General features: G+C 36.9%; 1 protein-coding gene across 2 annotated transcripts; it reads left to right on the forward strand.

The window, feature by feature from the left end:
• The first annotated feature begins 16721 nt into the window (after nucleotides 1-16721).
• On the forward strand, nucleotides 16722-19408 carry LOC133817540 (protein disulfide-isomerase 5-2-like). Of its 2 annotated transcripts, none has more exons than XM_062250090.1 (5): nucleotides 16722-17033; nucleotides 17625-17728; nucleotides 17955-18325; nucleotides 18512-18819; nucleotides 18941-19408. In XM_062250090.1, the coding sequence occupies exons 1-5, from the start codon at nucleotides 16809-16811 to the stop codon at nucleotides 19244-19246; spliced, it is 1314 nt and encodes a 437-aa protein (XP_062106074.1). In that variant the 5' UTR covers nucleotides 16722-16808; the 3' UTR covers nucleotides 19247-19408. The 2 variants fall into 2 exon arrangements, with proteins under 2 accessions (XP_062106074.1, XP_062106075.1); XM_062250091.1 differs by having other exon boundaries at nucleotides 16910-17038.
• Nucleotides 19409-19718: the final 310 nt, after the last annotated feature.

Consider the following 19718-nt stretch of genomic DNA (forward strand, 5'->3'; position numbering starts at 1 on the left):
ATCTGACCCACAATCTTGAAAAGTGATTGATCTCCCCAATATTTGATATCTAGACCTCCCAATTGAATCCAAGTCGGAACTGAAGAAATGTCTTCTTTAGAGAAATCATCAATAGGATTCCAAGGCTTCATTATCAGAGGTTTTTTGCCAAAGAACAAGTAACCCCCTTCCAACACACGATCACGATATTCCATGGCCAGAAAACGAATAATGAAAATACCTGAAGAAAGGATTCCTACTTTGTCCACCTGATCTTTCCATAACCGTCTCACGAAACCCTCTAGGACTCGAATTGGGGGATTAGCACCAAGCACATAGCAAACAATCGAAGATTGCCAATAATTCACCTCCTCAGCAATGTCCTCCATATCTATTTTGATCCTTGGAGTCTTCTCTTGATTCATAGAATAACCATTGCCAGCCATATTCTTCCCATTGTAATTGGCACGATTCTTACCAGAAGAGTTAAAATGTAAAATCGGAGAAGAAGCATTCTTACCCATATCCACATCCTGCATTGCTTGCTTTGAAACCGATAACCAATCCTCCACATTCGTGCAGACTTCTTGTCGTTGTACTAGTATTGATGCATCAAGAACCCGCCTCGCACTTGCCTCTTGCTTATCCTCAATCACCTCCAATTCTTGAACCCCTAAAATAGCATCCATCGATCGAGTTTTGATGACCCTATCAGTAGATGAAGGTCCAGTTTTCTTAATCTTGTTCTTCGATTTGGCTTTCCCCCCATTCTTTGATCCCTTTGCCACGGCGCCAATGAGAACACCGAGAGAGAGAGCCGGAAAAAAGTTCAAAATTAGTTTTATTTATATTGGCCCATAATATTTTATATATTTCTTTTATATATATATTAAAATCTAACTAAAACCCAATATTACACGATTGAAATTATTAAATCATATAATTTTTTTCTTAAATATTTGATCATTTTTCATGCATAAATTATAGAATATAATATTAAATTCAGTGGAGCGTTCGCCATATTTATAAATAATTTTGCATATGCATACAATCTCAAAATAACTTATGAGAAATAGAAATTCAACTTCTTACAAAGGAATTTATGATTGTGTAAAGAAGATGAGTTTTTTCTTTGCGGAAGGGATCTCTCTAAATTGGCTTCACCAAATGGTAAGCTACTCAAAATTTTCTTTTTAATAACAAGGAGACTAGTTTTGTGGGTAAATTAACTATCCATATATTGGCTTACATAACTTATTTACCATTCATTTATCACTTTAACTACACAAGAATGATCGTAGCAAATAGTTTGCTAAGAAGAACTAAAAGACAGAGGTGGTTCATGAAAATCTACCGAAAAACATTGGTTGAACCATTTTGCAAAAAAAAAAAAAAAAATCTTATAGATTGGACAAGCATGAACTCACGGGAAATGTTAGTTTTTTATTTTTTTTATTTTAGCTCATAATATTTTATCTATTTCATTTATATGTGTTAAAATCTAATGAACCCAACGTGAAACTATTAGTCAAATAGGACAAAAGTTTGGTAGGCCAAGCTTTTGATTAAAATAGGAAACAAAAAATAGAAAAGGTCACGACATATCATGGCTGCCAAAATAAAAAAACAAAAAAAAAGGACGCCAAGTTCAATTTGGCTTGATCAGCCCCAACGTTTAAATGCCTATAAAAAGGTGAACTCCCTTTGTCATTTAGGTATCCCAAAACTAACAAGAGAAATCTTAATTAAGAGCTTAGAGAGAAAAGCTTTTGAAAGGATATTGTAAGAGAAAAATTCTTGGGTGCAATTGGGGTCGGCGTTGTGAGATGTGAGTGTTTGTAAACGCTGTGTAATATTTCTCCTTATAGTGAAAGATCTACAGCAGCTCAAGGACCTAGCCATAATTTTGGTGAACCACATAATTTGTGTGTCTTATTATTCCGAATTTATTTAGCTTCCAATAATCTGGTTACAAGGACATTAAGTTGTTTAGTTACCTAACAATTGTTATCAAGAGCTTTGGTTGTATTTTTTATTTTTTTTCGAGCGAGGTTGCTATTCATGTGAATAGTGAAATTCGCACTACAACAAAAAATGTCATTTGCGTCAGTTTATAACTGCCACAATTAATTTGTTGTCAGTTTGATATGTCACGCAATTGCCCATGACGCAAACCAGAGTGTCATTTGCGTCAGTGGGGCACTGTCACAAACTGACATTTGTGGCAGTGCCCCACTGACGCAAATGACACTCTGGTTTGCGTCAGTAGGGCACTGCCACAAATGTTAAAAATGAGTATTTTTTGCGTCAGTTGGGCACTGTTACATAAAGTATTAACCAGGGAAATTGCAAATGTTTATGCCAATTTCCCTGACATATTTTGATAAAAAAAAAAAAAATCAGCACCAGAAACAGAAAAACAACAGTATAATTTTTTTTAAACATTTATCTAGAGTTAACATTTGTGATCAAAACTATAAAAGTAATTCAGATATCAAAGTTAATATATGTACTCTTGTGTGTTCTAAATTTATAAGTATTAAACCTACTTAAACTAAAATTTCCTCACCAACTTGCTCAAATGACTAAATCTTACAAAAAATTGGGCAGCATTTCTCTTATTTCTATCATATTTCCCAAAATTTAAATAAACTTATACTCATCACATAAATACAACAAATCAAGTAATCAATCAAACATGCACAATTACAACCTTATATCACCGTAGCACACAGTCTCAGATCCTATCTCTACTATTTTATAATTCGTACATTCTACTAAGTTCAATATCTTAATTATACATTAAGGTTTAAGATATTAACTCTAACATAAAATCCTCCAAAGCTTGATCTCACCAACAAAGTTGTCAACAAAATACCTACTAAAAAATAACAATAAACAAAAAAATAATAAAAAAGTTAACAAAATATAAAGAAAAATATATTAAAGTTATATTGTAACTAAATAAACAATAAAGTGCTTAAAGAAAACAAATAATTTGTTATATGTACTCATTTATATACTTAAACCCGAAATACATTTTTTTTTTTAAAAAAAGTTAACAAATCACATAAAGAAAAATTGACTATAAATATCCTCACTAAATCAATAATAAAATATAACTTAAAAAAACAAACAATTTTAATATATACATATTTAACCAATTAAACCCAAAATTTAGAAATAAATTTAAAATGTTAACAAAATATAAACAAAAATTTACTAATAATAATCAAACTAAACAATTATTAAAATGAAAGTTATACAAAATATATCCGTGAATATATATATATATGTATATATACACTCATTTATATAAGTAAATTCAAAATTAAATTAAATTTAAAAAAAAGTTAATAAAAATAAAATAAATTATAATAAAAAAATTCTAAAAAAATCAAATATTAAAATGCAAAGTTTAAACCTAAAACAATTACATAATCATTAATAATAAACTATCCAAAAATTAAAAAATCCGAAATTATGTCAATTTATATAAAAAAATCACAAAAATTAATAAAATTGCACTTACTTGTGGTAATTGAGCAATGTGGGTTCTTGATGTAGAAAACCCCAAAAAACCAAGAAAGTTTATGGGTTTCAAACTACAATCTTCAAAAATACAAAATCTATACAAAAAATTTAAAAAAAACTATATATAAGTTACATAAACATATATAAATCATTATTTTTACATTAAAATTGAAAAAAAATTGATAAAAACGTACCTAGGTGAGCAAATGTGGAAGGAGGCACCGCTGGTTTCTCTGGTTTTTCAAGCATTTTCGTTTCTAAACATTAGGTAAATGGGTCTGTACACGGGACGATGATGGTTTATTTAGGTTATTGGGGCCGTTTGCGTCAGTGCCCCACTGACGCTGTTAACGGCCTGTTTGCGTCAGTGCGGCACTGATGCAAACGGCCCCATTAAACAACGTCAGTGTATGTTATGACGCAATTGCCCCATCATTTGTGGTAGTCCCTAACTGTCACAAATGCTAATTTTTGGTCAACAGCGTCAATCAACTGCGTTGACTGACGCGTTTGACTAACACAATTGCCCTTTTTTGTAGTAGTGTCGGTCGACGTTACCAATTTGTCCACAAACGTGTTCTAATACATGGTTGTTCGCAAGAATTTTCAGAGATGTTCCAGAGGAAGTCAAATTCGAGTGGGAGTGATGGTCGCAGGCAAAAAGAATAAGGCACAAATTGAAAAGTTCGATGGCTCAGACTTTGGGTTCTGAAAGATGCAGATTGAGGATTATTTGTACCTGAGGAGTTTACATCAACCTATATTAGGGAAGAAACTAGAAGGCATGAAGGAGGAAGAGTGGACACTTATTGACAAAGAAGCTCTTAGTTTTCTTTGATTGACGCTGTCTTCAAATGTTGCAATCAACATAGCAAATGAAGAGAACAAAGCAGGTCTCATGGCGCGCGACTCTCATCAGTATGTACGAAAAACCTTCAGCCTTAAATAAAGTACATTAGATGAGGCATTTTTTCAACCTCAAGATGGAGGAAGGCACGTTAATATATCTTCTAAATCATCTCAACACGGTGATAACCCAATTGAGTTTGGTGAAAATTGATTTTAATGATGAAGTACAAGCATTAATACTTTTGTCTTGTCTACCAGAAAGTTGGAATGCTACAGTCAAAGCGGTGAGTAGCTCGCCGAGAAGCAAGAAGTTGAAAATTGACAATGTTTGTGATCTGGTTTTTAGTGAAGAGATCTGATGGAAAGAGTCGGGTGAATCGTCAACCTCTTCAGTTTTTCATATAGACTTAAGAGAAAGGAATTCAACCAGAGGAAATGGACGCAGAAGAACAAACAAAGATGGAAGGTCCAAATCCACAAATCTCGGTAACTCAAAGAATGTTGAGTGTTAGAAATGCGGGATGATCAGACACTATTCAGATTAGTTAAATACAAAGCCTAAATGGATTTACACAAGGTGGTGTAAAATCTTTAACAATTTCACATAATAAAGATGTGAAATTTGAGCTTCAGTTGTATGCATTCAAAAAAAGTCTTTTGGGTTCTAAAGTGATACAATGAGTTCTCTAAGCATGCCTAAAAAGTTTGAAAGCAATTAGAGCCGTCTAAGGTCAATTTTGAGCAACTTGACTAGATGTTAGATGATATGTTGCATGTCACAAGGCGACATGTCACACTGTCTTATGCATAAAACACATATAACACCAAAAGCAACAAGCAACAAGCGATATGTCACCTGTTGCTAGGCAATATGTAGTTTGTGACCAGCGACATGTCGCCATACATAACCAAAGTCATGCATTACAAGCTTATTATAATAACAAGAGTAATTGTTAATGAGTATACAATTATTTGAGTAATTATAATTTGTTAAAAATGACTATAAATACACACACTCAACAGACTCAAAAGTGAGAAAAAAATATGTAAATTGAAATCTGAGACATTATGAAGATTAAATTTGATGTGAACTATAATTGCATAATGTGCACCACACTGCGCTCACCCGTAATCAAAGCTACATTTAAAAAGATAATGCATTGTTATTTTCATACACTAATGGATAATCAAAACTACATTAAATATTTATTAAAATAAATAACTACATAGATAAATAAACATTAAAACTTTGAGTTGCGCGCAAACTTGATGATGCTGCCTTTTGATCATCAATCAAAAAATAAACTTCCATTACGTTTTTGGTCATCTTTTAAGGTGAGGAAGTTTTCCATGTAAGTGTCAACGTAAGAGTGTATTGAAATATCACCTTCACCCATTCTGAGGGAAATTTTATGTAAGATTCTCGCGTAACACCTCAATTTCTTGAAGCAATAACTAACTTTTACTATAATTGATTTTGAAATAAAAAAAATACTCTTTTATTTATAGAAAATTCATTGTAACTACATACCAAACGTATAATAGAATGAAACTCAGGAGTTTCATAGTTATCATAAATAAAGTAAAATAAACAAACTTTAAATCCAGATAATAAAACTAAAAACATCATTCTAAAAAAATACTTAATAAATTTCCCAATTAGTAGGCCGGATCCCTTATGGTCGTTAAATTATTGACATGTACACCCTCCTCCAAAGCTCTCCAACTTATTGCTTAGTAACCACATCTTTGCATTTACCTACAACACAGAGTACCCATGAGCCAAAGCCCAGCAAGAAGAGTTGTGTAGGACACAACCTCATAGCCTAAACCAGGAGTTCAAATCAATAACAATAAAGATAAATATAACATAAATCATGAAATAATGTAGCCCAAGTTGAGTTGGACAAGTGTCGTATAACGTAAGCATGCAGTTTCAACATATCATAAGCATGCAATTTCGTAACGTAGACATGCATTTTAAAACGTAAGCATGCCACACAGTTGTCACATATACACACAAAACAGATAATCCACAATTACATATAAGCTATTAAACATAATCATACACTAGCATATTCATACATTATCATAAACATATCTTGTAAAACAAATTCTACCATAAAGTACATAAAGCATACACCCTGTGTGCATGTGTCCACTCTTCTTACCTCAAAAGCAACAGCGATCCGCACAATCTAACGCGTCTCTTCAAGTATCTTTAAGGAACCTAAACATAACACATAACATCAACGTTTTAAAATCCTTAACCAAACCAAACCTTATTAAAACCCACTTAATATTATTTTTAAGGCTAATTCCACATTATTCTTAAGAATGCCTTAAAACTCTACTGCATAGAGCTCCAAAAATGTAAAACATATATCTAAAGGTGCATTCAAATCCAAAAAATATATGTTTCTAGGCAATTGGCGCGGTCGCGCCAATGCCTGGGTGCGATCGCGCTCACAGAGCACCAGGGCTATTCAGCCAGGTAGCGCGGTCGCGCCAGGGCTGGGCGTTGTCGTGCTAGGCTCTTTTTCTAGAAATCGCATATGCGATTTTTAAACCTAGGAATCGACCCCAATGGAAAAACTTTGGCCCATAATTCTATCATCATAAAACCCATAATTCTACTTTGACCCCCCATAATTCAACTTCTATCGCACTTTGACCCCTAATACTTGAAGAAAAAAATGTGTGTGGATTGCCTGACGGAAAACATAAAATAAACATACACCATAAATTATGCATATCATAGTTCGTATAATTAAACACATAAAAAATACAATTTACCAAAATACCCCTGACCTAAGTCAGATTACCATAATACCCTTACTAGTAGAAGCGGATATTACATCTGGTGTCGAATAAAATCTACTTATCCCCACTAATAATAAATATAATATATTCACTCAAAAACCTTAGAGCCTTTAACTTTCTATCCAAAATAATGCTAAATTGCAATTTAGGCCACGAATAATCTATCGAATCACATTTCTTCACCACCCTCACATCACAACAAAAACTCAAACTATCATTATTATTCACTCTAAACACAGGGACAGAGTTAGTTGTATAGGGAAGGTGGCCTTGACCCCTTCAAATTTTGAAAAAAAAAATATTTTTATGATATTTTTAATAATTATTTTTATTTTTTTTGTAAATTGCATGTTTGGCACCTCCACAAAATAAAAATCACATTTGGCCCCCTTAACTTGTGTAACAAATATTGTTAGAATCAATCAACCATAAATAAATTAATAATCAAAATATTTTGTGTGTTTAGAAATAACTGTTTAATTACTAGGGTAGTAATTACATATTTAAGTAATTGCACTATATTTTAAAATGCAAGGTGTGTTTGGATGTGAAGAGGTAATTACTTATGAATTCATAATTGTCATGTTTTTCAAAACATTTAGTAATTACACAGAAAAATAATAATATGTAATAAATACTATTTAAACTTGTTAGTAATTAGTAATTACACAAAAAATATATGTTTTAATAGTGTGCTAAAAATAGTGTCAAATTAATTTTTTTTTCTCTCTCGACTCACGGTGGTCTAAGAGGTGTGCCTCACTGTTTTGTGTGAGTGCTCGTTTGATTTCTTTGTGAATCAGTCTGATGGATACGATGGATGATTTTGTGGGCCGATGAAACTGGTTGGCCATAAACGGAGGAGGGAGAAGACGTCATTGGTGTGTCAGAGGTGGTCGTGGCTAAAGGAAGGGGCGAGGTCCGTCATGGACTATTAGGTCATCTTTTAGTACATAGACCGCCTAACAATAATGCATTCAATGATACTATGAGGAACCTTTGGCAACCAAAGGGGACCATGGTGATCAAGGATATGGGACGTAACTTGTTCTTGTTCATGTTTGAGTTGGATTCGGACAAACTTGCTGTCTTGGATGGTGAGCCATGGCACTTTGACAAAGGGATTTTGGTGTTAAAACCATTGGATGATGCGGTGGATACGGGATGGGATGATTACTCTCTCCTTTCTGGATTCAACTTCACAATTTGCCGCTTCATGGACATACTCCGGAGGTGGGGGAATTGATCGGAGATCAAATCAGGCTTCTTTTAGAGGTTGAAAAGGATGAATTTGGGAGGTGCATTAACTGTTTTGTTTGGGTTCGGGTTAAGGTGGATGTATCTAAACCTCTCTGAAGAGGTTCCTGGGTGCGACTGGGGAGCGACCCTCATACAATTTGGGTGGATATTTTGTACAAAAAGCTCCCAGAATTCTGTTTCCGATGTGGGATTATCGGACATGCGCGGTTAAGAAATGTCGCAGCCCTCCGGGGGAGATAGTCAACAGAATCAAAAGATTCAACTATGGTGTTTTGTTGAAAGCTAGTCATGTTCTCAAACCATTTGTTAGAATCAATGGTGGGCGTGGATTTACTCACAACGATGGAAGAAATCCTCGTGGTAGAGGTCGAGGAGGTGGGATGCGTGTCCCCCTGGGTTTGAAACTCTGGTGGTCTCGTACGGTGGAGGTAGATGGGTGCTAATGGACCAGCCGAGCAAGAGCAAACTCTCTGATGATGTTGACAATGTGAACGACTCAGTGAGTGTTTCTCGGTCTGCATTGATGCAACAAGCTAGAAGTGAATTTGGTGGGATTAGGCCAGATATAGAATCAATCAATTATGGGGAAGAGGATAATTTGAATTTGGGAAAGTCTACTATTACTAAAAAGGGAAAGATTATTATGCATGGGAATGCTGAGGATCATATGCATGTGTATGGAAAGGGCTCACGAGACCTTTTAAAAAACTTATGTGACGTGAGTAATGAAGTTACTGAGTTGGGATTTGCATCTCCTCTCATCGAGCTTGTGTTGGTTTCTTCTCCTGTTTTATGTGAAGCTTCCATGCTTGAAGAAAGGATGGATGAAGGCTTGAACCATGTACAACCCGATACCGTTAACGTAGAGGAAGGGTTGGAGTTTTAGTTCTCGTTCGAGGCTGGTGTAAAGGAGACTGGTAGAGCCCGGAAGTGGAAATCACAAGCTAGATCGAAGAGAGAAACTGCCACCTCTCTTACGAGAGATGATGAATCCAAGAAAAGAAGTGGATGTGGGGGCGATAATGAAAAGGATGTTAAGGTTCATAAATTTTTGGGTAACGACTCCAACATTACCCCATCGGCGAAGGTTGCAGAGCAACCTCGCCGTCCTTCATGAAAATATTAGCTTGGAATGTCTGGGGATTAGGCAACCCCGATGCATTTAGTAACTTACGTGGCTTAATCAACAACTCACGACCTACAGTAGTCTTTCTAATGGAGACGTTGCTCTCTGGAACTCGAGCGCAGCGAGTTCGAGATTGCTTGGGTTCACTAATTGTGCTTCACATGGATTGTAGTTTTAGAAGTGGGGGACTTATGCTGCTTTGGGACATGTCGGTGACGGTAGATATGTCCCGCTACTCCTTGGGACATATCGACTTCTTAGTGACTATGCATTATGGTCTTCAATGGAGATTTACGGGGGTTTGCGGTAATCCTACTTCGTCGTGTTTTCGGGACACTTGGGATCTTTTGAGAAGAATCATCATCGAATCCCTGCTCCCTTGGTGTCTTATGGGAGACTTTAATGCGATCCTTTCGAATGAGGAAAACTTGGGAGGTCCTAAAAGAAGCTCTAATTCTCTATCCTAATTTCATGATGTCCTTCACGATTGTGAGCTTCGAGACCTTGGTTATGTTGGTAGTCTGTTCACTTGGACAAATGGTAGGGGGTAATACAAACATTTTAGAGAGATTAGACAGAGGTCTTGCAAGGTCGAATTGGTGCTCTTTGTTTCCTAGCTTTCAACTCTCTAACTTGGAGTTTTGGGGGTCAAACCATAGAGTTATCCTCCTGGATCGTTGTCCTTCTCCAGCATGCAATAGGGGTTAGTTTGAGGACAGGGGTTCCATTTTGAACTGGGATGGCTAAGAGAACCTGAGTGTTTTGACGCCATTAAAGAAAATTGGAAGGAGAATTCTTTTGATCGGGGTGTGAAGTTGTTTTGTACAGGGCTTCGTAACTGTGGGATGGCATTAAAAGGATGGAGGAAAAAGAAGTTTGGGAGGTTACCATATCATATTAAAGAACTAAGGTCCCTTATTGAGATGACACACAATGCTCCCCAAAGTGTGATGAACATTGGAAGGTTACGTGACTATAACAGAGAGCTGAACAAGCTGCTCTCCATTGATGAAGCTTATTGGCGCCAATGTGGATGCTCAGATTGGTACGTGAATGAGGATCACAATACACAGTTTTTCCAAAAGAAAGCTTGTGCTTGAAAAAAGAGAAATGAAATCACATGCCTTGAAGATACTAATGGGAATTGGCGGGAGGACCCTCGCGAGTTGACTGGTATCATTGAGAACTATTTCATGGGTCTGTTCAAATCTAATAGGGTGGATCAAAGAGCTATTAGTTAGATTGTGAACTCAATAGAGAAGGTGGTTACAGAGAACATAAATGAGATGTTGATGAAGCCTTTTGAGGAAGAAGAAATATGAAAATCTCTGTTTAGTATGGGTTGAAAGAAGACATCAGGCTTGGATGGTTTCCATGCTCTTTTTTACCAAAAGAATTGGGCTGCTGTTGGTAAGGAGGTGGTATGACTATGTCTTAATGTGCTCAATAATGGTATGGATATGGGAGACTTAAATAAAATGAGTGTTGTTCTCATACCAAAAGTGACAGCTCCGCGAAAGATTCTGAGTACCAACCGATTAGCTTATGCAACGTGATCTATAAAGTAATAACCAAGACTATTGCAAATCGGTTCAAGGTTGTATTTCCAATGGTCATTTCCAACTCACAAAGTTCTTTTGTGTCGGGAAGATTAATTTCTAATAACATGATTGTGGCGTTTGAAGTCCTTCACTTGATTAAAAAGAGGTGTAATGGGCAGAAATGTTGGATGAGTATTAAATTGGATATGAGCAATGCATATGATTGCATTGAGTAGGGTTTCTTAGATGGGATGATGAAGCCTATGGGTTTGTTTGCAATGGAGAGAGTTGATTATTAGAAGCATTAGATCACCCCAGTTCTCGTTTATCACCAATGGGCAGAGTCAAGGGTATGTCTCCTCTACGAGAGGGTTGCGTCAAGGTTTCTCACTCTCACCATATTGTCGTGATTGCTGAGTAAGGCGAAGGAAGATGGGTGTATTACAGGGTTTTCATGCAACTACGTGCCTAGGATCAGTCATCTCTTCTTTGTAGATGATAGTGTGATATTCTGTAAAGCTTCAGTAGAGGAATGTCGAGCCCTTGTGAATGTTCTCTCTGTTTATGATCGTGCATCGGGGTAGTCTGTGAATATGGAAAAATCCTTGCTTACTGTTAGTCCAAATGTGGACCATGATACTAAGGAGGCCATTAAGCAACTTATGGGATTGGAGGATTGTACTAAAATGGCCAAGTACTTGGGTCTCCCTTCTATGGTTGGCAGGAAGAAGAAGGTCATCTTTCAGGACATTAAGGACAGAGTGTGGAAACTGCTCAAGGTGTGGAAAGGAAAGCTTTTGTCGGGGGAGGCAAGGATATCTTAATCAAGTTAGTGGCTCTCTCAATCCATACTTACTCGATAAGAATTTTCAGAATTCCAAAATCGCTTGTTATGATCTTGAGGCTTTAGTAGTGTGATTTTGGTGGGTATTTACTGATGAAAAGCATAAGATGCATTGGAAAAGGTGGTAGCTTTGCTTGCCTGAAAATGAGGGGGGTTTTGGGTTTCATGACTTGGAAGCTTTTAACGAAGCTTTAGTAGAGAAACAAGGGTGGCGTATTTTGTCTAAACCCTGTTGTCTCATGGTCCGTGTCCTAAAGGACAAGTACTTTCGAAATGATGAATTTTTGCGTGTTCAAGGATGGAGTATCTTTATGGGGCCGGGATGCTCTTAGATTGGATCTTCAGTGGAGAGTAGGTGATGGGGAAACTATACATCCTAGAAAGGATCCTTGGATTCTTCGTCTATCTACTTTTCATCCCATTACACTGTTGAGTAGCCTAGGCGATCAGTGGAGAGTGGAAGATTTTGTGTATGCAGGTTGTTGGAATGAAGCTGTAACGCCTTGGTTACTCCAAGTCTGTTACTGTGATCTTTGAATCATGCTTAACTCGCTAATCGAGTTCTTTGGTTATAAACGTGCATCTAGGTCATATTAATAGGTTAAGGTGAAAAACCAATCAAAAGGAAATGATATATTTTATTTAAAACATAAAATTGTGCATGGGCCCACAAAAACGTTTACAAGCTATTTACAATTCAAAATGGTCATTACAGTGTAAATTTACAACCCGCCGACCTAAGCGACAAAAATAGGGTAAACCCCCTAGTTCCTCTGAGAAACTCCTTGGCCGTGGTGGTCAAGCGACCGCATATGTACACATCGCCACCTAAGCTCTCCACTCAAGGCTGGGTGAGCTTTTCTTTCCCTTTACCTGCACCACACAACACCCATGAGCCAAAGCCTAGCAAGAAAACTCAATATTGCACATATATAATATTAAACGACGATCATGATAATCATCCAGGACTTAAAGTCCTAAACTGATGAGTGACAGATGTATAAGTCACTAACATGGGATTTTGCACCCTTTACAAATAAGTGATCAAGTCACTAGCTTAAACAGGATATGTGACTGATGAGCGAGTCACCAATACAAACCAAGGAAGTGACCATGGAGTCACTACTGTGGGTTCCGTATCCTTAGCCATGTGACGATAGGGTCACCTGGGCCTTTTGGCCCTAGCTTTGAGTAACTATCCATAGAACTAGGCAAGCGCTTTTAGTTTTCATCGAACTAGGGGTCGGTCATGCATTAATGTTCATGATGAGTCATTCAATGCAGATGTCGATTAGAATTAATCTTTTATCGGCTCTGCGTTCATGACGCTTATGCCACTCTTGACTCTTAGGTCAGTAACTTACGACCAGTGCTCAAAACTGCTGTCGAACTTGACTAGTAAGTCACAGCTTCACAACTAGTTCTGACACCATTGCCGATTCTGACTAGTAAGTCAGTGCCATTCACAAGTAAGCAAGTTTTGCTAAGCATTTGATATGCAATCCATGTCCACATTTAAACACTCAACATGCCTCAATAATAAATATGGGGTGTTATTTTCTTACCTCTGGTTCGAGCGAGAAATAGTAAAAGAACGACCCTTGAGAACGATCGACATTTTGATTCCTTAACGGTTACCTAGCCATAACCAATATAAATTCCCATCAATAAAATGAGTAATAAAATGTTCCAAACCAAGACCTAGCCTCCGAGACATCGAATCCTACTAAACCAGGTGGTAGGAACGATCCAGAGGCCTAAGGTTTGAGTTCCCATGATCAAAACACTACTTTGGCCACAAAACCCTCAAGCGCCGCAGCCCCACCTCACTGAGCCGCAACCCCCAGCCAAGACAGAGGCACCAGCCTCAGGCACCTGCACCAAGCATCGCAGCCCTCCTTCCCCAGCGCCGCAGCCCCCAGGCCCTTCAGCTCCACCACCCACCTGCACCAAGCTCGGGCCATGGCGCCCCAAGAACAGGGCTGCGGCCCCACGTGGAAACTCAGTCATAACCCCGATTTTCCACTTCTAAATCCTTCCAAAAACCTACCCAGACATCTCCAAATCCAAAAATCAAAGTTCCCAAACATTCCAATGATCCAAAATCATCAAATCCCAAGGCTCAAACAAATCAAAAATTCATCAACACACAAAATCCAAATCAGAGATTAGAAACTCTAAAACTCAAAACTTAAAGCTTAGATTACCTTTTATTAAGTTGTTTCTCACTAAATCCTTCGGTCAAGAAGCTTATAATCTTTCCTAGGATTGCTATGCCTCGATCCTCGCTTGATTTCGACTCCTAAAACCCAAGTTTCCTTCGAAATTGCGACGAACGGTCAAAAAAGATAACAGGTACCAAAGAAAAGGTGTTTGAATGTAGTTTTCTTTCTGACAGGTTATTTCAAGCTTAAGTAATCTCATGTAAATCCTAATGCTCGGGGTCCCAAAAACGTCCCTGGGGGAAAAATAGTCAAAACTCTCAGAATTCCCTCCTGATCTCACTAACTCCCAATATATCATCAGATAATCATTCTCATTACCCAATATCCCAATAATTGACCCCGTTATGACGAAACCGCTAACTTACATCCTAAGATCTTCTCATGCTAAATAGCTCAAACATATCGACATAAAAATGGGATCTCATCCATAATCATAAACATACACCAAAATATACAAATATGCCCTTAACGGGCCAAAATACCAAAATGCCCTTATAATGAAATGTGGACCCACATGCATGCATTTAACATCATATTATAATATAATTCACATAACACATGCATATAATAATTTAATGACATAATAAGTCAATTATGGCCCTCCTGGCCTACTAATCCAATCACTAAACTGCATTAGGGATTTTGGGGCATTACAAAAGCCTTTCTTCAAAAAATCTTTTGGGAGGTTGAGATGGACCTTATTCTCAATAATATCCCCCTGAGTTGTAGACGCATCAAGGACCAAGCTATGTGGCACTTCACTAAGCATGGGAATTATAGTGTCAAATCATGCTACAAGGCTATCATAAACTCTAAAAAAGAAGTCTGATCTTTTGAGGAGAATGGGAATACTTAGTGAAGAAAAGTATTGTGGCACCTTAATATTCCTTCCAAGATCAAAGTCTTCATTTGGAGGGTTTATCATGAGATTCTTCCTATTGCTCACGTGCTTCAAACTAGAGGAATTTCCATTAATCCAAGGTGCTTTCAGTGTGGTGATACTAAGAAAACCATCACCCATGCATTATTTGATTGTCTGTTTTCTAAGTCTTGCTGGGATCGCTCTCACTAGGAGAGTCTTTTGGTGGGTTGGAGGACGACCAAGATTGCAGAATATATTTGTAATGTCTCAAACTCCCTAATGTGGCTTAATGCCTGGATTAAGGGGTCAGGAGGGCCATAATTGATTTATTATGCAATTATGTGATTATATGATTATATGTGGATTATATGATGATAATTGCATGCATCATCATGATTATGTGGATTATAGTTTAATATTTTAAATAAAATATATCCATTCCTTTTAATCGAGATTTTTTTTTCACTCTAGCCTATTAATGACACCTAGATGCACGTTTATAACCAAATGACTCGTCTAGCGAGTTAAGCACTGTTCAAAGTCCACAGTAACGGTACTCAAGTAACCGGGGCGTTACAATATCACAGGTGGCATATTCAAGATGGCCCGAGTGGACATTGAAGCTTGTTTGTGCATGATTTGGATGTTGTGGTTTGAATGGAACCGTGCTTGGCATGAGGAGAAGGTTCGGGAACCCAGAGCTATTGGTGAGGCAGTGGGGGATTTTCTTTTTGAGTTCCAAGAAAGCTCAAGGTGGCTCATGTTACAGTACCCTTCAGCCAAACTAGTCTACATGGCAAGTGCTCATACTCCCTATACTGCAGTCCTAGGAGACATGGATCCCCTAGGCGTGCTTGGCAATTACCACCTCCATCTCAATTCAAGTTGAACGTCGATGCTGCCATTTGTATTCAGTATGGATTAATGGGGTTTGGCGCAGTGATCCGAGATGATACGAGAGGCATAGTTTGGTTCTTTACCTCTCAAGTTTGGGCTTCTCATCTGCCTCCTACTGCTGAGTTAATGGTCATCCTGGAGGCCCTGAAATGGTGCCACAGGGAACATTTACATGTCCTCTTGGTAGAGAGTGACTGTCTTAATGCTATTAGTGCTATTCGGGCTTGGGGTAATGCTTTTGTAGATGATATTATTGTTGGGGACATTCACATTTCTTGTATATTTGTCATATTGGTTCTTGTCACTATATTCCCCACGAAGGAAATAAAGTGGTCTATTCTATGGCAAAGATTAGTCTACAAGACGATTTTAGTCATTTATCATATGATGTAATTAATCGTTGTATTGCTCACCAAGTTAATGAGGATATTTGTTGAATAAATAATTTTTTTAATTTTTAAAAATTAGTAGTTACACAGCATAATTACAACCAATTCTCATGGGGCTGTCAGAATTAAAAAGTGTAATTGAGACCCTTTAATTATTTCAAATTACATAGTGTGAAATTACATGATGAGATAAACACGCTAAATGCAGTAATTACTCTTAATTACACCAAATTTCAATTAGAGAGTAGCTTTCCAAATGCACTATAGTAAAATTAGTAATTGATTTTTTAGAGTGAAAAATGATAAAATATATATTTTTAAAATTTAGGTCTAAACTTTTAACAAGAGGGCTTTCACGGTTTTCTTTTTATTTATATTTCGTAAATTTGATCAGGTTAGTTAGAATAGAAGTAAAATAAAAACCACTAATATTTGTCGATCAGAAGAAAAACTGAAAGCGAAGGAAGGCGAAGATTGGGATGGCAGGGTCGAGTTCGTCTGGATTACGATGTATGGTATTGTTGTTTATACAAATCTTCAGGTCTGCGTTGTCGTCGTCTTCTACAGAGGGGCAGTGGGCTGTAGATGGTAAGGTGTTGGAATTGGATGAATCCAACTTCGACTCGGCGATTTCGACCCTTGACCATATTTTGGTCGATTTCTACGCCCCGTGGTGCGGCCACTGCAAGCGTCTTGCCCCCCAGGTCAGGTTATCCTCTCTGAATCTCTGGTTGGAAAAATATTTGAAAATTTCATTTGTTTGAAATTCCCTCGTTATTTTCGTCAAGAAGGTCAAGTTTGTATTAGCTGATGGAACATTAAAAGATTCAAAATTTATGACAATCAGTATAATGGTTGATGCCTGAGGGGACATGCTTAGTTTCAAATTTTATTCTGTAACGATGGTTCGTGTTATTGAAACAAGTTGATTAGAATTTCATGTAGAAACGGTTTAAAATTGGTATTTATTTCCAAACTGGGCTTTCTCATTATTGAAGATCGTGTTTTTAGTCATGTTATCAGAAAAGAACTATATGCATGATTTGTATCAGCGTTATGCACAGAAAACGACTCTTTTGTGGTTCAATGCCGTTGACTTATAACTTCAATACCGCCTGAAAAGTTCAGGAACTAATACAGTTTAGGCTTGAATTTCATTTTTTTGCATCGATCTTATATGGAACGTCTTAGTGTTTTGTCAATTATGAGCTTTTTTGGAGCTTCTATTAGAATTCTACATAGCTGTTGTGTTTCATCTTGTGCTAAGATTTAAAAATTTGTGTGTTTTAATCCAGCTAGATGCAGCTGCTCCAATGCTTGCTGCTCTGAAAGAGCCGATAGTTATTGCTAAAATAGATGCTGACAAGTATTCTCGTCTTGCTCGTAAACATGATATCGAGTACGACCTCTTTCCCTTTTCTCTTGAACTTATATCTACTTTGCTTGCTCTTTGTTGTTACCGGATTTTAGTTTGCCTTCAGCTTAAATGAGTTTACATCACATCATCATGTGCTTTGTTTAGATTGATTCTTCATCTATTCATTTATGTTTGCAGTTGAATCTATAATGTTTATTAGTTACTGATCTCATCTAATACTGAATAATTAATGTTTTGCATCAATTAGTGGTTTTCCTATGCTCAAGCTCTTTATGCATGGTGTGCCAGTAGAATATAATGGACCTAGGAAAGCTGATTTGCTTGTTCGTTATCTGAAGAAATTTGTGGCACCTGATGTTTCTATACTTGATTCAGACTCTGCTGTTAGTAACTTTGTTGAGGCTGCTGACACTTACTTTCCTTTATATATTGGTTTTGGCTTGAATGAGTTGGTCATCTCAAAGTTAGCGACTAAGTATAAGAAGAAAGCATGGTTTTCAGTTGCAAAGGATTTCTCAGAAGATGTCATGGTTTTATATGACTTTGACAAGGTTCCTTCCCTTGTAGCTGTTCGTCCAAGTTATGAGGAAAAAAGTATCTTCTATGGCCCTTTTGAAGGTTAGTCTTACATCAGTTCCCAATTGACTATTGTTGGGATCTTTTTGTCATATGTTGAGGTACTCCGAATTTATGAAACAGCTTTCTAAATCCTTATTGTACTGTCTACTTGAAAACTTCGTTAATAGATTTGCATTTTTTTTTTTAAAGTTGAAAATAAATTTGACTTATGTTTTCGACGTGCAGAGGAGTTCTTAGAGAATTTTGTAAAACAAAATCTCTTCCCTCTGGCTCTCCCCATAACCTATGACACATTAAAATCTTTAGATGATGATAAAAGGAAAATCGTAGTGACAATAGTGGAGGATGAGGATAATGAGAAATCTAAGAAGCTTGTCGGGATATTGAAATCTGCTGCATCTGCAAATCAGGATCTGGTATTTGGTTATGTTGGAATCAAGCAGTGGGGAGACTTTGCTGAGACGTTTGGGGTCAATAAGAAGACAAAACTGCCAAAAATGGTTGTTTGGAATCGAAATGAGGATTTCCATACGGTAAGTTCTATTATAAAGTGGCCCAAGCGAATCGAAATCAATTTCTAAATTTGTGCTGTAGTCTTCCTATTCTTAACATTTTATATACACATCTACAAATGTACTATACATGTTTATACAGGTTATTGGTTCAGAAAGCATTGATGAGGAGGATCAGGCATCACAAGTGTCGCAATTTCTTGAAGGTTACAGGGAAGGAAGAACAATCGAGAACCGAGTGAGCAGACCATCAGTACTTGGTTTCATAAATTCACTTATTGGCATCAAGAGTGTATATTTAATTGTTTTTATTGTTGTGATCATCATGCTTATACAAACCATTTACAAAGAAGAGCCTACTGGCAATGGTATTAGAGATGAGGCTGATCATCCCAGCAGCTCTGTTTCTGAAACCAGAGAGAGTAGGCCAGGAGACAAAGAAGACTAGTTTTGAATGTTGTATCCTAAGTAGGATTCTGTGTTACCAGCAAACTTTTAGGGGTAGGTTTATAATTCAGCATATTTATTCAATCGAGTAGATTGCACTTTTCTAGACCAGGTATTTTAGTTCCACATTTTTGTTGAATATTATGATCATTGTGAAGGGAAATAGCAGAATCCATCCTAGTTAAGGAAAAGAAAAAACATATGGTACAATTTTAATAATCAATGCTAGCTCTTTATACAATGAAAAATATGGTTGGTTCCTAGAACACCATCAAGGGGCACCACGAAGAAGAGGTCTTATCTGTGTAAGACCATGAGTCAAAATTTTCTTGTCTGTAAGATCACGACTCAATCATACAATACACACTGTCAATTAATATATACAATTGCTACTCATTTACTCGATGTTAAATATCCAATGGATTCTCTCCCCCTCCCTCAATTAAAGAGAGAAGCTTGGCCTATATAGGGTA

Source organism: Humulus lupulus, chromosome 2 (assembly GCF_963169125.1).
Source record: "Humulus lupulus chromosome 2, drHumLupu1.1, whole genome shotgun sequence".
Taxonomy (NCBI): domain Eukaryota; kingdom Viridiplantae; phylum Streptophyta; class Magnoliopsida; order Rosales; family Cannabaceae; genus Humulus; species Humulus lupulus.

What these genes read in the sequence shown, in the direction of transcription:
- LOC133817540 (XM_062250090.1), top strand. Translation starts at nt 16,809, where the DNA reads ATGGCAGGGTCGAGTTCGTCTGGATTACGATGTATGGTATTGTTGTTT. An exon ending in GCTCGTAAACATGATATCGA is followed by an intron (nt 17,729 to 17,954) that starts GTACGACCTCTT and finishes TGCATCAATTAG; the next exon opens with TGGTTTTCCTATGCTCAAGC. An exon ending in GAAATGAGGATTTCCATACG is followed by an intron (nt 18,820 to 18,940) that starts GTAAGTTCTATT and finishes ATGTTTATACAG; the next exon opens with GTTATTGGTTCAGAAAGCAT.